A 14,444-nucleotide genomic window follows, 5' to 3' on the forward strand; every position below is an offset into this window, starting at 1 on the left:
AAGAAAAACAAAAAAAAAACAACACTTTTTAAAAAGACAATATGTTTTAGAGAACTTAAAGAGCAATTATTTTGCACTTGATAACTAATTAATGAATTAATGTTAGTTTTAAAAACATTTTTTACAGCAACTGTCGAAGTTCTAGGAAAATCGTTAGAGACATTTATCAGATCCACGTCAAGGTTTTGCCCACAGAGTATTTTCCATGAAGTTATGAGTTGAATAGAGGTATTGTAAAAATACTGAATAGCTGGCTAATTCCTTCTGGTCTAGCGGCTATCATTGTTTGGTAAATGCTCTGTTCGCTTGAAGTAGACCAAATGAAAAATCAAAATGAATGAAGATATTTATTTCAAAAATGTAAAAAAAAAATGTTACTACAACTGCTACATGTATTAGGCACTGTTAAAAAGATTTTAAAACACAAAAGAAAACAAAGTATTTAATTGAAATAGTTTAATGACAGTACTGCGTACGACTCAAACATAGCTTTGGATAACTCTGGACCTTATTTAGGACCAATTCAAACACTGCTATCAACACTGAGGTTTCTAGAGCAAACAAACATAAAAAATGTAACCCAGAAAAATTCAAAACAATTCAAATGCATTCAACACATAACAGAGTGATGACTTCAACAAAATAAAAACAAACAAAAAAAACAAAACAACTGCTATCCTTTAGTTAATGTCAATCTCTTTTTGTGTTCTGAGTTCAACAGGTTTTTCTATTGCTAACAAAATAAAACTTACAGAGCTATTATAAATGTAAACTTAACACTTACAGATATTATATTATACAAGGGAACTAACTAAATATCCCTTGTATCAACAAGGTTGTAATCAATAGTATCCTAAAGAGTGACTTTTAAACAAAAATCAATATCAGTTAAGCCCACTGGTTCACTTACAATCTGTTGTTAACCATAAACCTATATAACTATTTTTTTTATTTTTAAACTATCCGCTATAGATAAAATGCCCCACCCCCAATATAACTAAAAAGATTTATTTTTGATTTAAAAACAAAACGCTGACCCACCCCAAATACAATAAAAATATTTATTTTTGGTCTAAAAAAAGTAGACAAAGAGAGAATATTAGCCTTGTACATTTCAAATTGCATTAAATAAAACAAAAAAATCACTTAAAGTAATCAACTGATGCTCACTGAAACTATGTAACCAATGGAATGTTTCCATCTAGACATCAATTGTGCTAACTGCAAGTGACATCATTCTATACCAGTAGACTTCTGCTCAACATCACCGGCAAACTCAAACATAAACAACAAGGTCACCAGGTCAAGGATGTTTTGTAAGACTCACAACAAGTGACTTATTTACAACCTACAGCTCAGGAGTAGAGACAAGTTTCCCAAGTTTCTACTCTCAAACATACACAAGGCATTTGGGAACATTTCTTCTCCAAGGGAAAATGGCAAGGAGGCACATTTATCATTAACTTTCCATACATTTTACTAAAATTAATAAGCTAATAATTTTTTTTTTCATGCTTGTTCAGTTAAGTACTTGTTGTTCTTTAAGTATGAAAAGTTTGTCTAATACACAATTGTCAATTTAATAAATACTGGTACAGAAAGTAAGGTCTTTAAAATATGAATTCTAAAATGGATGAGATTGTACATTAAAAGAATTGAAACTATGCACATGAAATATTAAATGTTACTTATATAAATACAATTTAAACAATTCCCAACTATCTTTCTATTTTCAATACATAAATAAGAAAAATGAAAATAATCTAAGCCAATATTAAAATAATCTAAACAATGCTTTTTTTTCTTGAAAGTACAAGTGACTTGACAACAAAAGTTAATGGTAGTGTACCAGTTTTAAAATCAACCTAATCCAGTCAAGAGACAGAACAACATATTCATCAAAATGTGCAATCTCTGCCCAGAACATACTGTGAAGTAAAGAATTGTCAGTCACTAACATAAACACCAGCATTACCGGTAGTCATAATGCTCATTAGCAAAGTGACAAATTAAATATACAATGACTTTCTTAAAACAAAAAAAATTAAATATGAACATTTGCTGTTCAATGATTAATTACCTAATAATCCAGTGGCTGAGCAGGTAGCTTCTAGAAAAAAAATATTTAGAAGCCATTGCACATTCTGTTGAGTATAACTTCTGTGGTTAAACTAAAAGAGGCCAAACACTTTCCCACATTTTGTGCACAAACAAGAGATGCCTTCCCAGCCGCAGTGGAAGGTGGTCACGCTTGAAGTAGTCAGCCAAACAAGAAATGCCTTGCCAACCCCAGTGGAAGGTGGTCAATGCTTAAAGTAGTCAGCGAAGGCATCAGAGAACATAGTGTTGGTTTCATGCTGCTGATGTGTAGTGACAGCAAATAGCATGGCCCAGTCATTCAACTGCTTAAAGTAGCTCACCTTTTGCTCCTTACTCAGGTGGGGAGAGCTCAGGCAAGCTTCTAGCAATCTTCGAACACTTGTGCTGGTACAGGGAAAAGGAACCTGGGATAGAAACAATTATTTATTTTGAACAAGAAGACCATCTTGTTTTCTAGTAGTTTCACTTTTAATATATATAATAATAATAATCTTTATTATCTGTGAGGAAATTTGTTTTACACTTGTGCATTACAAAAAACAGTACATGATTAGAGAAAACATTTGTACACAAGATTTATGTTCATATCCCAGTTTCTCTTTAACAACACATGTGACATTTACAACAGTTTCATTTTGTTCAAGGATTTGATAGCCAAAGGAACAAAAGAGTTTTTGCTGCCTGGTCGTGAGGTTTGCGCGCTGGACTGTCGTTCGGATTTATCGATGGTCGAGGGTTCAAATCCTGCCCGCTCCCATCCCCCGTCGTCCTGCGGGAGGTTTGGACTAGGAAGTAAACTATCTTCAACTCTGAAGGAACATCCGAAACATGTCAAACATTTTACAAACAAACATCTGTTTAGTCTTTACAACATCAAGGCTGCTAGTCAACATTACAAGCTACTGGCCTGACAAAGAGATGAACAGACTTATCTGGTACTTTAAATCAAGAAGGTACTTTGCCTCATTTGAAAGACAAATGGCTTTAAAAAGAAATGATCTTACATTTTAATCTACAAAAGGATAAGCCTAGATCATATTTTAAAATTTTATATATTCAATAATTATGACATCTTTAAATACATCTGCTGTGGATCTAGTGGCACTAGGGTTGAAAGAATACTTATAAGAATTTGTCCTGCATATGGAATTAGAAATGGCTGCCTGGTTTTGCGGTTTGCCAGCTAGACTGTCGTTCAGACTTATCGATAATCCCAAGTTCAAACCCTGCCCGCTCCCATCCCCCGTCGTCCTGCAGGAGGTTTGGACTAAGAAGTACATTATCCAAAACATGGAAAACAAACAAATATTCCTTTATCTTTGTGCCTAGTATTTTAATAGGTTGTGTTTTGTAATTGTAAATACAAATGCATGGTGGTGTCATATGCACTTAAAACTGTCATCTTCTTAGTCCCTGGTTAAAATCCTGCTCTTTCCACTATTCCCTGTTATCCCGAAGCAGATAATCTTCATTTCTGAAGGAATGCCCAGAAATGTTGAAGTCAAAATCTCATTTATTAAAAAGATTTATGTAAATACATTTTCATTCGATTTAAAGAACATGACAAACTTACTTTGGTGGCATCTGGCAGCCGCTTCAATTCCTGAGTAACAATGTCTTGCTCATGTTTAAGTAGTGGTAGGGTGAGGTACGGCTGAATGTATCTGACATCAACTGGAAGGTCAACCCATTCAACAGGGATCACATTGCCATCAGGAGTAAGTTTGGAGATGGTTGGCTGTGGGCTGCCAAGACTTTCATCCATGGATCTCCTACTGTTGTCCAGCCACAGAATCTATAACAAAAGCAACCAGACATCAAGGTCCAAATACATAACAAAATAGATTCAATAAGACTATTTCTAATGTAGAGCACTCAGAGTATGGTAACAAAGTTTACTAACACCTATATATACTAACTAGGCCTGATCTTATCCTGAACATTTTACATTGCATGATTTAGATTAGCTGCTTTGAGAATTTTTGCTTTCACAACTGTTAAAAAAAAAAAAAAGGTTTTCCTCAAGTAAATACTATCGATATTTGTGCATTAAAGTTTCATATTGTTTTAGTGTTGCTTTCTGAAAAGTTTTAGGACAATACAGTATATTTACTATAACTATTTACTTAAGATACTACTAAATAACAAAATATCTAGCAGGTCTAACTTGTTACACTAGCCAGTCAATTAGTAAGAAAAAAAAAAGTGCTTCTACTTTGTTATAGAAATGAAGCTGAAGAAAACAGGGTTGTATCTTATCACTGCCATTATGAAAAAGAAAGTTAATTGAAAAGAAACACCTAAAACATTCTGAAAGTAAATAATATTTTTTAAAGGAAATAGGTATGTTGATGTCTTTTGTCCTGGATTTTCTTTCTTTCCATGGATAAATAAACAGTTTCAACTGATCTAGCTTTACAAAAGTCATAAATTCTCCTAAGAAAGTAAGTAATTAAAAAAGAATATGCCAAAATCACCAGGCATTTATTCTTTTCAAAAGCTTGTAATAGACTGACTGGTCTCTTGTTACAGGAGTTATCCTTGTTTAAATGAGTGTCAGTTTCAATTTGTCTTTGTAGGAAAATCACTTGTTTATTTGTAAACCCTAAAAAAGTGACTCCTCAGCAGAAGACGTTTTGTGTGCTCTCAGTGCTTTCCTGTCATTTCCCCTGACCTCACTGTGTGTGACTGTTTTCCCAGTGTGGGTGTGGGTGTGTGTGTTAAAGACAAAGGTTTTTGATCCACCTTTGCCAGTCTATGACATCAAAGATTGTCACAGTGGATGGGGACATCCTGAAGCGCATTTCAAAGGAATTTTCATATCAGCTTGATGTTGTTCATGCCTCCGGTGATAATCACAATGAGCACTTGTAAAGCATGACATCAAATCTTGAAGCTATGTTATACAACACTTGTGTCAGGTATTCATTTTTTTTAAAAATATAGTGCAATGGTTTTTGGGGCATTCTTTTTGAATCACCCTGTACTGTTCAAATTTAGTTAATAGTCTTTAATTTCTGCTATTTGACAAAAGATAATGGTTACTGGCTAGAAAGAATTAGGTCTTTTCCAATAATTCTGGTTCATTTAAGAAATGAAGAAAAAGGCTATGTGTGTGAATGTTATTCTAAAACTGATCATTAGAAAGACAAAATACTTTCTTCAATGCCTAACAAAAAAACTAAATTTTGTGCAAAGTTTCTCTCTAGATCTATAGCCCATAGTTAGCACAATGATCTTTCATTTCATCAACAAATGTTAAATACCAATCAGAGTTGGTGGACATCCCAACACTTCTACCATGGTTCAAAATTCTAATTTTAACCACTATGCTACCCAACAGGGTACATGACAATAATTGGCAAGTAAAAAAACAACAACAAAAAAAAAAAGAATCTAAAGCATTGAATGCTTACCTTTTTAGTTTTTTGGAATGCTACAGAAGTACCTTCAAAACTATTTAACAGTTCAGTCTCAACTTGGGGTGATACAGTAGTATCAAGTTGGACTGACAAGTTGCTGGCAGAGTTTTCAGATTTACTCCGGAATGGGCCTCTGTTGACCTTGTCACTGGATTTAACTGTCGGCTGAGGAGACAATAACCTGGCTCGATCAAGGCTAACATTGTCCCCACTAGATGACACCTGATCATCAACTTTTGTAAATGATGTTGCCACAGCATCCAAAACAGTTTGTGGAGTGTTTGCAGAACATAAAATGGATTCTGTTTTGACAGCGGCTGAGTTGATCACTGAGAAAGCTGTTGGGGACAATGATTGTGATGGGAGTGTGAAGTGGCGTGACTGGTGGCAGCAACCATCCGCCTCCAACTCTCCATCTAGAGGAGACATGAAAGGCCTGCTGCAGTTTGTGGGGCTGAGGGCTGACGTTGACTTGGACATCTCCTCAGACCTGTTGGCCAGCAGGTGCTGAGCAATGGCACTGTGGATGTGACCCAGAGTCTCAGTCAGGGCCTCTCTCTTAGCCTGGACATCCCAGAGGATTCCTTTAGAAAGTCTCAGGAGGTTCTTGTGGTTGAGCTGACCTTTATAATCATGACCTTTTCCAGTCATCACTGGACTGCTGCCATTGGCACCAGGCAAGGAGGGCTCCTCTGATGCTGTGGCAGGTTTAGATGTGGCAGTGCCTACCAGGATAGATTGATGAGAGGTCGTACTTGGATGAACTGTAGACTGGGTCTGATGAACACTGGAAGGCACACTCGGAGGATCAACTGGAGATGATGAATCAGTTGGTGACCTTGACCCTGGCAGTAAGAGAGTTGGCAAGGATGAAGAAGCAGATGATGGAGATACTGTACAATGAGAGAAATTGACACTATTTTTGGCACAATAATCACTGTTTGAGCAGGTTTTTCCTATATTGGAAAAGTCTGTAACAATTGTTTGATACACTGAACTGGCTGTCAAAGAATTATGGGTAGGGTTAACATTCATGGTGATATCACAACCTTTGGAAACTACATCCACCATGTCAGAACCTGAGTTTTTTGTTTCCTTTAAGTCCACCTTAATGTTATCTCTGGAAAGATTCTGTCTATTGGGCATGCCATCCAGAATGTCTTCTTCCTGCTGCGTGGATGAGCAGCTGTTGTGGAGGTAGTCCAGCACAGCCAGGTAGTAGAAGGCTCGCAGACAGTCCAGCTCCCTGCACCTGGGGCTGGACATTGTGATGGCGCTGTCCTCTTTGATGTCTGTCACAAACTTCTTGATGCTGTTATGGCCCTCACCCCCAGCCTTGTCCACATCACCATGACTCTCCATGGTGATGAGAACTCTGGAGGCATTGAATTCTTGTTGTAGTTTTAACATATACTTGGGACCTAGAGGAAAATAAGCAATATTAACTATTAATACAACATTCACTATGTTTTCAAATGTAAAGAAGGAGAATCAAATCTTCCTAATTGATCTATCAAATATCAAGAGTTAACTAAACAAAAAAGCAAGATTGAAAATTCCATACATTAAGTAGGTACTAATATAAAACTTGTCTTACATTGGTAAGACTAAAAGACATTAGGGAATGAATTGCAAATAGAGAAATTAATTGTATGGATATTCAATTAGAAAATAATGCTACTTTTATTTATTGTAAACCATTTCTAAGCTAACTAATATATCATTAATGTAAAACAAATTTCTTTTGGACATACCTTGCGGCAGTATTAGCCGGCACAATGCCTGGAGAAGTAACCTGTTGCCACTACTGTGAAGGGTGGACATGGCCTGTAGGAGGTGGACAATGGCTGAGGATGTCTCTGATGTAAGTAGTACTAACAAACATAGAGTGATGTCCATGCTAACTAGAATCAGAAGCTAGAGGAAATACATATATTTTGTATTAAAAAAAACAGGTCACTAAGCCATGAGGTGTGAAATGCAATTAAAAAAAATATGGCATAAAAATGTAATAAAAGACAATTAGATATTGTAACAATTTGTGTAGAAATAATTTAATAGCTATTGTAACAATTTGTGTAGAAATAATTTAATAGATATTGTAACAATTTATGTTGAAATAATTTAAACTAACAAAACCAAATATAAAAAGGATTTTAAAAAATGTTGATACAGCCAAACAAGTTTTGTTCCCAATCACGTCTACTAGCAGACATTACAGAGGTTTGGGTAAAATGTTCAAAGTATTTTCAATCAAGTGAGGAAGATATTTGGGTGTGCACATAACATTCAAATATCACTACATTCAAAAAGTTCCACTAAAGTTCTCTATTCACAAATAGCCACCTTAAGAATGCAGCAAATTTAATCAACTTGTATAAACTGGTGGCTTTGATATAGACAATAAATGAAACACTTTTATAATTCCTCTCTTCTCACAGTTCAGAAACCCAGGAACAACTTAAATACACAAAAAGCACTGGAGAAAAATGTTCTTAAAATAAAATCTGAAAGATCACAAAGCACAAAAAACAAAAAAGCCAAGTGCCACTTACATTTGGCAAGTCTCCTAGGTTCTGTCGGAGTGAAATAAGTTGGGAAATAGCTGTGTGCATGGCCATTAGTTCCTGAGTCACCATTGTAATATCCAAATGTTGGTGCCAGACCCTGAGCAAGTGGTGAGGAAAGGTGTGTCCTCCAATCAGATAAGGCTCCCAAGGTACCACTGGATCAACATCTGACCTGTCCACTAAAAATTCTGATAAAAAATAAAACAATACAAAATTTATAGATTCATACTAAAACAAAAAGAACTATTTAAATACATACATTAGATTCTTGTAAAAAAATACCACTATTTTATGTAAGCACTCTTTGTTTTGCTAGGAGAGAAAGGCAGGTGAATAATTGCATAGCCAAAAAACCCTTTAGAAATGCTTGTGACAATGTTAAAAAATACATCAACACCTACAAAGTTTGCCACTGAGAGAAAGGTTGGGAGACTGATCAAGCACAAAACTTATTTAAAAGCCTACAATGCCAAAATAAAACTCTTGAACTTTAAACATGAATTCTATGAAATGAAAGTAGTTCCTATGTAAATATAAAAGAGGTTAAAAAAACAACAACAACAGAACATGGAATCTCAAAAAAATGTATTCACAGAATTTAGAAGTGTAATCAACTAAAACCTAAAGGACTGAGTTTCTAGTTCAGACTTTTTAAATGTCAAGTGTGATCAGCATGTTCAAACAAAAAGGAAAGTGATGCCAACTAAAAAATACATTTCTACTTGCCTGGAAGAGAAATGGTGCTTTTCATGTCATCTGTTTTACACCACTGTGAGAAACTGGCCTTAGTCACTGGCTTTTGTGTGAGTACCATCGATGGACACATGATGGACAGATGATGAATCAGCAGTTCATGTGTACTGAGAAGTGGCAACAACACCTGCAAACAAAATGTTGTTGTGAAATGAATTTCAAATCAACTGAAGTCTAAATCTACAAACAAAAACAATAGGACATGAGAGTAGAACTTCCTCTAATTTGCAAGTTAAGGTGAGTGATAATCAAACACATTTGTTCAAAATACATCAAGACCTACAAAGTTTGCCACTGAGAGGAAGGTTGGGAGACTGATCAAACACAAAACTTATTTAAAAGCCTACAACTGACTGGCTTACCACTCTCACCCATATGAGCACCTAATGCTGATGCTGTAGGCAATGGCTACTGTAATGCCCATAATATTCATAGCTGCTTTGAGTTTGGTAAGGGGCAAATAAAGATTTCTTAAATTTTGGGCACATCTACTGTTGTGAACCAGTTCAATTTAAAAGCCAATCAAATAACTGATGATCATTTATTCCTCTCCTACATATGTCTAGCATTATATTTTATCAACAAAACTAACAATGTCTACAAGACCAGTGAAACTGAAGTCCATAAATGATTGTTTATAACACTGAATGTAACAAATAATGTTGTGATTGGGAAAAGAAATGAAGGAATATGTTTACAATAAACTTTCATTTGATTAAAAAAGAAGAATTTCTTTGTGTTTTTCAAGGTTAAGCATACAAAGATGGTTAGAGAATATTTTTAAAAAGTTAAATATTCAAAATCTGCAAATCAAGAACAAGAACTTAGTGTAAAGTTCAATTGTATTATTTGAGTTATTATTCCTGCATCAACCTAAAACATAACATAAAAAAAGTTTTTTTTCAAAGACAATTCTTCCTTGATGAAGCTGATGACAAACAAGGATATCCTATGCCGAACTGGGAGTCAAACACTTAGTGAGCTTGTGACAGAGCGTCACATGAAGTTTGTGGGACATATACTATGACAAAATGATCTACGCATAACAAGAGTTTCGATGACATGGAGGCCAATACAAGGAAAGCGCAAACAGGGACGTCCTTGTATAACATGGCGCCACACCCTCATGGAGGACCTCAGAACGGTGGACACCAGGTTGGAGAAGGCTTCAGACATTACCAGTGACAGATCTTCGTGGAGACAGCTTGCTGCCCAATGCGCCAAATGGCGCGGGAGGACCTAAGCCTAAGTAAGTAGGTGATGAGTATGTGTAAGAAAGATGACTTTGTTCTTGGTTACTTAAACTAATGAATGATACATACAAAAAAAGAAACATTTTATTAACCAGCCCATAATCCCACTATCCTTTTCCAGAAAAGGATTCCTGGTAACATCCATGTATAAATCTACTCAAGAGTATATAAACGTTTAGTATGAGGATATAGATCTAAACTGAAAAATATTAAAAGACAGTAGTCTAGACTGAATTCTACCTAAGTTAGTGCACAAATATTCCTGAATGTCTATTTTGTTATTTGACTCTTTAGTGAATATAAGTAGATATTTCCACTTAATGTGAATACAGATCTCCAGACAAAATTTAATTTTAAGATGGAAAATTATAACCGTCAAACCATAGTTTTCCCTGTGTGGCCAATTAGCTAGTAATTTTTTACCAAAAATATACAAAAACTGTCAAATTCTTAAGAAAATTGTTAAAGCCTTTTTCAAGATCAGTGTCTACTAACCCAAGAAGAGTTTGCAAGCTAATAAGATAAAAACAACTTTTAAATTGTAAAGCTTCATTAATAAATCAAATAAAAACAAACAAAATAAAAAAATCAAATTTTTAAAAAATAATTAGCTTAACTAAGGAGGAAAACTCCACAGCTACAGATATGTATCTCAATATAGTAGAAATTCTTTTCTTTTTTTGATAGAAAATTAATAATTAATTATCAATAATTAATTGAATAATTGGTTAATTTTTTAAATTGATTCATGTTTTGATATGCACAATAAATAATTGTTTAAAGTTTCAACTTGATCAGAAAAGGGGGGTAGGTGAGGGGAGAACTAACCTGTCCTCTAATAAAGGGCACTGAATCAAACAATTGATTAATTTCCATGGTGTTGGTATATACAAAAAAAAAAAAAAATTACCAGCATTTCATTGACTAATTGGTTAATTTTGTTTAATGCATCATGTCCTTTTTAGGACAATAAATTGATTAGAGAATGGGTGTGGAAGAAACAACCTGTTCAAACTATTTACCAGACAGACAGAGTGAGTTGATATAAGCTTTGTAAAAAAGCTATTCACCTTTAGAGAGTTGTGTTCTGCCAAAAACTTGTATGCTTCCTGCCACTCTCCCATCAATAGATTCTGAGTGAACAATTTGTAGGCATAGGACAGTCCTTGTTGTTTGTCATTGACCAGCAGTGTCATATGGCAGGCAGTTTTCAATGAGGTTTGATCATATCTCCTGGTCAGTGCTTTTCCTGCTTCTTGGATATGTCTCATAGCCAGATAACTAGAACACAATAGGGAAACAGAATTTCTCAAGTGTAGGAATAAAGTATATATTTACATAAATGTAAACTTGTTTAGGAATTGACATTTGACTTAACAAGAACCACAACTCTCTTTCTCAACATTTTAAATTCTACAAAAGTTTCTTCCTTTAAGGAGGAGGCTTTCTTGAGATATTTCTTTAAAAGCATTTCAAACATTTAGCTATTGACAGGGTTCAAACCTAGGACCATCCAGACAACAGTCTAGAATGCATAACCACATGACCAGGCAGCCATGATACACAGTGTAATGAACAATTAGTTTACAATGACCTCCATTACAACATGGCAGCACCAAGACATCTACAAGCATTCCATTGAATCCAAAAGCTGGAGATAAAACTGTGAGTGTAAGGCCACATAGGTTGCAACATGACCATCTAGAAGTATTTGATGACACAATTCCAGTTTTTTTTTTCATCCGTCCATCCAAGAGAGTGAATAGAAAACTTGGAACTGGTTTAATCCGACACATTAAAAGCAACTGACCATTTGGCTGCTTGTTCAAAGAGTCCATCTTTCATCAAGTTCTGGCCCCACTCTGTATACAGGTCTTCCAGTAGTGGATCCACAGGAGACAGTCGAATTCGAGCCAGTGATACTGCTTCCCTGTGGAGTGACACATTGAACTCATTATTACTTCTCTAGCACACAATGATTGAAAAGATAGACATCATTGAATGTCTAAGTTACACTACAGTGAAGAGACAGACATCATTAAAAGATAACATTACACTACATTGAATAGACAGGCACTACTTTAGATAAAGTTACAATGCAGTGAAGAGACAGACACTGCTTAAAAGAAAACTAGTCATTCCTACTATATGTTCAGATAAAATAATCAACTAAACATTCATATTTTTTTTTATGCAAATGGAATATTACTGATTCTCTGTAATAAGAATAATTCAATATGATTGTTAGTTTGCCAGAGTCCCGTAGGTACAACAAAGATGTGATAATTCTGAAATTTTAATAAAATAAGTTGTCATGTAGCAGTTAAATTTAAAACTTCAGCTTGATAGAATGATGAAAAGTTGTCCAAAAAAATTCTTTTTTTTACTATGATGAAAGTTAATAGTAGGCACTGAATTCGGCAGAGGGTAGAAGGAATGACAAGATGTCAAAAACATTGCAACAATTGCAAAAAAAAAAAAGTTTTTTGAATAAACTTATAATGTTTAACTTAAACTTAAAGGTATTCCTTGAGAAGTGTGAAGTACTAAAAGAAAACAATAAGACTAGTCCAGACAAATGAAATCTTTTGACATTGTCTATTCCATTAGTCCATTACAAGTTTACAGTCTGGAGATTTGTTTTCCTTACAACGTTGAATATTATCTTTCAAAACTTTTCTTACCCCCCCCCCTTTGTCTCTCTAACACACAAACATACACTGCATCTGTCCACCCCACTAAGTGACCTTCCATTAGAGTCTATAAGGAACTCACCTAAACAGACGATGCCTCCTGAACAGATCAATGGCTTGGTAGACCTTGTGGGCGGCCAGGAGGTATGTGGCGGCCTTGTGGTACTGACCATCTTCTTCCAGCTGCTCCGCGTACTCGGCACTCACCAGTTCCCAGAGGTCGTGAGAGGCTGTCAGAGAGAACAAATAGTCACTCACATTGAACACGTGTACAGACAGGAAGTGTACAAGGCAATAGTACAAGAGACAAGAAATACAAATACTTTCCTACAAAGTACTTCAACAGCAGGAGACCAACATGGACGTACTAATGGGGTGCAGGAGTGGCTGTCGGTGTGTGTGTTTTTGTTATAAAATAGTTTCGAGAGACGAAATAGAAACCACTAACTAACATTAGACATAACTTTACTACAGAGGCCAAGTGAATAATGAATAGATTTCATTACCACTAAATGTATCAATATAATATTGTTGTCTAAACATTGTAAATAGGTTTGTCATGAACACATTCATTTTGGCGAAGTGAAAGGCAATCCTTGAACATGTAGGCCTATTACATGTAGTACATGTACATGTAGAACTAGAAGTAGGGAGTAAGAACAACAAACGAGGATAGGAATGACTGTATTCTGTGCATCAATCAAAGTAGCTCAAACAGAAAGACTTATGTCAATTTAATACCTGACCAACAGCAGTCAAAATTAACTTGAAAACTATTGGATCTAGTTTCTGCACTGACTGGTTGCAATTGTGATACAGTGTACTATGGAAATGATATAGAAACAGAACAATAAAACCTTTCAGAATTGAAAGAGAAAAGATATATAAAGAATGAAACATCTAATTAGACACTAGTCTTTTTCATTTGAAAAGAACTCCATTGACATAGAAGATTAATTCCCATCTTTGTAACGTGGGATATAAAGCAGTAACACATCTTTTTGGATGACTTCAATCGAAAAAAGACAAAGTAGTTCTCTGCATCAATTCTTCTAGTGACAGGAGAGAACTTTTCTGGAGAATGATTTCTCCCCCAAGCTCAAGTCTAGGATAACAAATGAACAAGGACCAAGTGCTTATATTTCTTTTCCAAAAGCAAAGATTACGTCAGAGATTCAAACCAGGTGCACACTAGCAGGCTAGCGTTCCAGATGTTACCCAACGCAATAATGCAAGGTCACTGCGACATAAAAACAAACATGTCCAGCATTTATCTTTTTGCAAATGTGTCGGTAAGAGAGACTGGCTGATCACTGGACACTTTTATCTTCATCCTGGAGACATCATATCAATGACACCTACGTAAGTCGCTCTCTGCTTGATTGTTAATGTCAAGGTCAGCGGCAGCAACATTTTAGCATTGCCGATAGGAAAAGATAAAATATTAAGTACAGACATGTTAATACCACAGGCAGAGTCCAATCCTAGTGCTCACTTGTATAGAATCAGAACATTTGAACTATAGCCAGATGTGATTATCATAAATGTCAAGGTTTACATACGGAGAGAATACTGAGAGAATGAAAAAAAAAAATAAACGCATTAATATGTAAAAACTCAATTACAAGCCATCAAGTTTGTCTTTAAGACATG

The 14,444-nt window shown here is 35.2% G+C and overlaps 1 protein-coding gene across 1 annotated transcript in view; it reads right to left on the reverse strand.

Annotated features, from left to right (window-relative positions):
• Positions 1-441: 441 nt before the first annotated feature.
• LOC106054549 (gem-associated protein 5-like) overlaps positions 442-14,444 on the reverse strand; it is a 199,569-nt gene continuing 185,566 nt past the window's right edge. Inside the window, exons 21-29 of the mRNA XM_056038406.1 lie at positions 12,874-13,021; positions 11,909-12,028; positions 11,169-11,379; positions 8,819-8,972; positions 8,078-8,280; positions 7,277-7,439; positions 5,517-6,943; positions 3,674-3,895; positions 442-2,504 (exon numbers count right to left, since the gene is read on the reverse strand). Coding sequence (XP_055894381.1) covers positions 2,304-2,504; positions 3,674-3,895; positions 5,517-6,943; positions 7,277-7,439; positions 8,078-8,280; positions 8,819-8,972; positions 11,169-11,379; positions 11,909-12,028; positions 12,874-13,021 — 2,849 coding nt within the window. The 3' untranslated portion in view covers positions 442-2,303. The remainder of the gene's footprint in view (positions 2,505-3,673; positions 3,896-5,516; positions 6,944-7,276; positions 7,440-8,077; positions 8,281-8,818; positions 8,973-11,168; positions 11,380-11,908; positions 12,029-12,873; positions 13,022-14,444) is intronic.

This window comes from Biomphalaria glabrata, chromosome 8 (genome assembly GCF_947242115.1).
Source record: "Biomphalaria glabrata chromosome 8, xgBioGlab47.1, whole genome shotgun sequence".
Taxonomy (NCBI): Eukaryota; Metazoa; Mollusca; class Gastropoda; family Planorbidae; genus Biomphalaria; species Biomphalaria glabrata.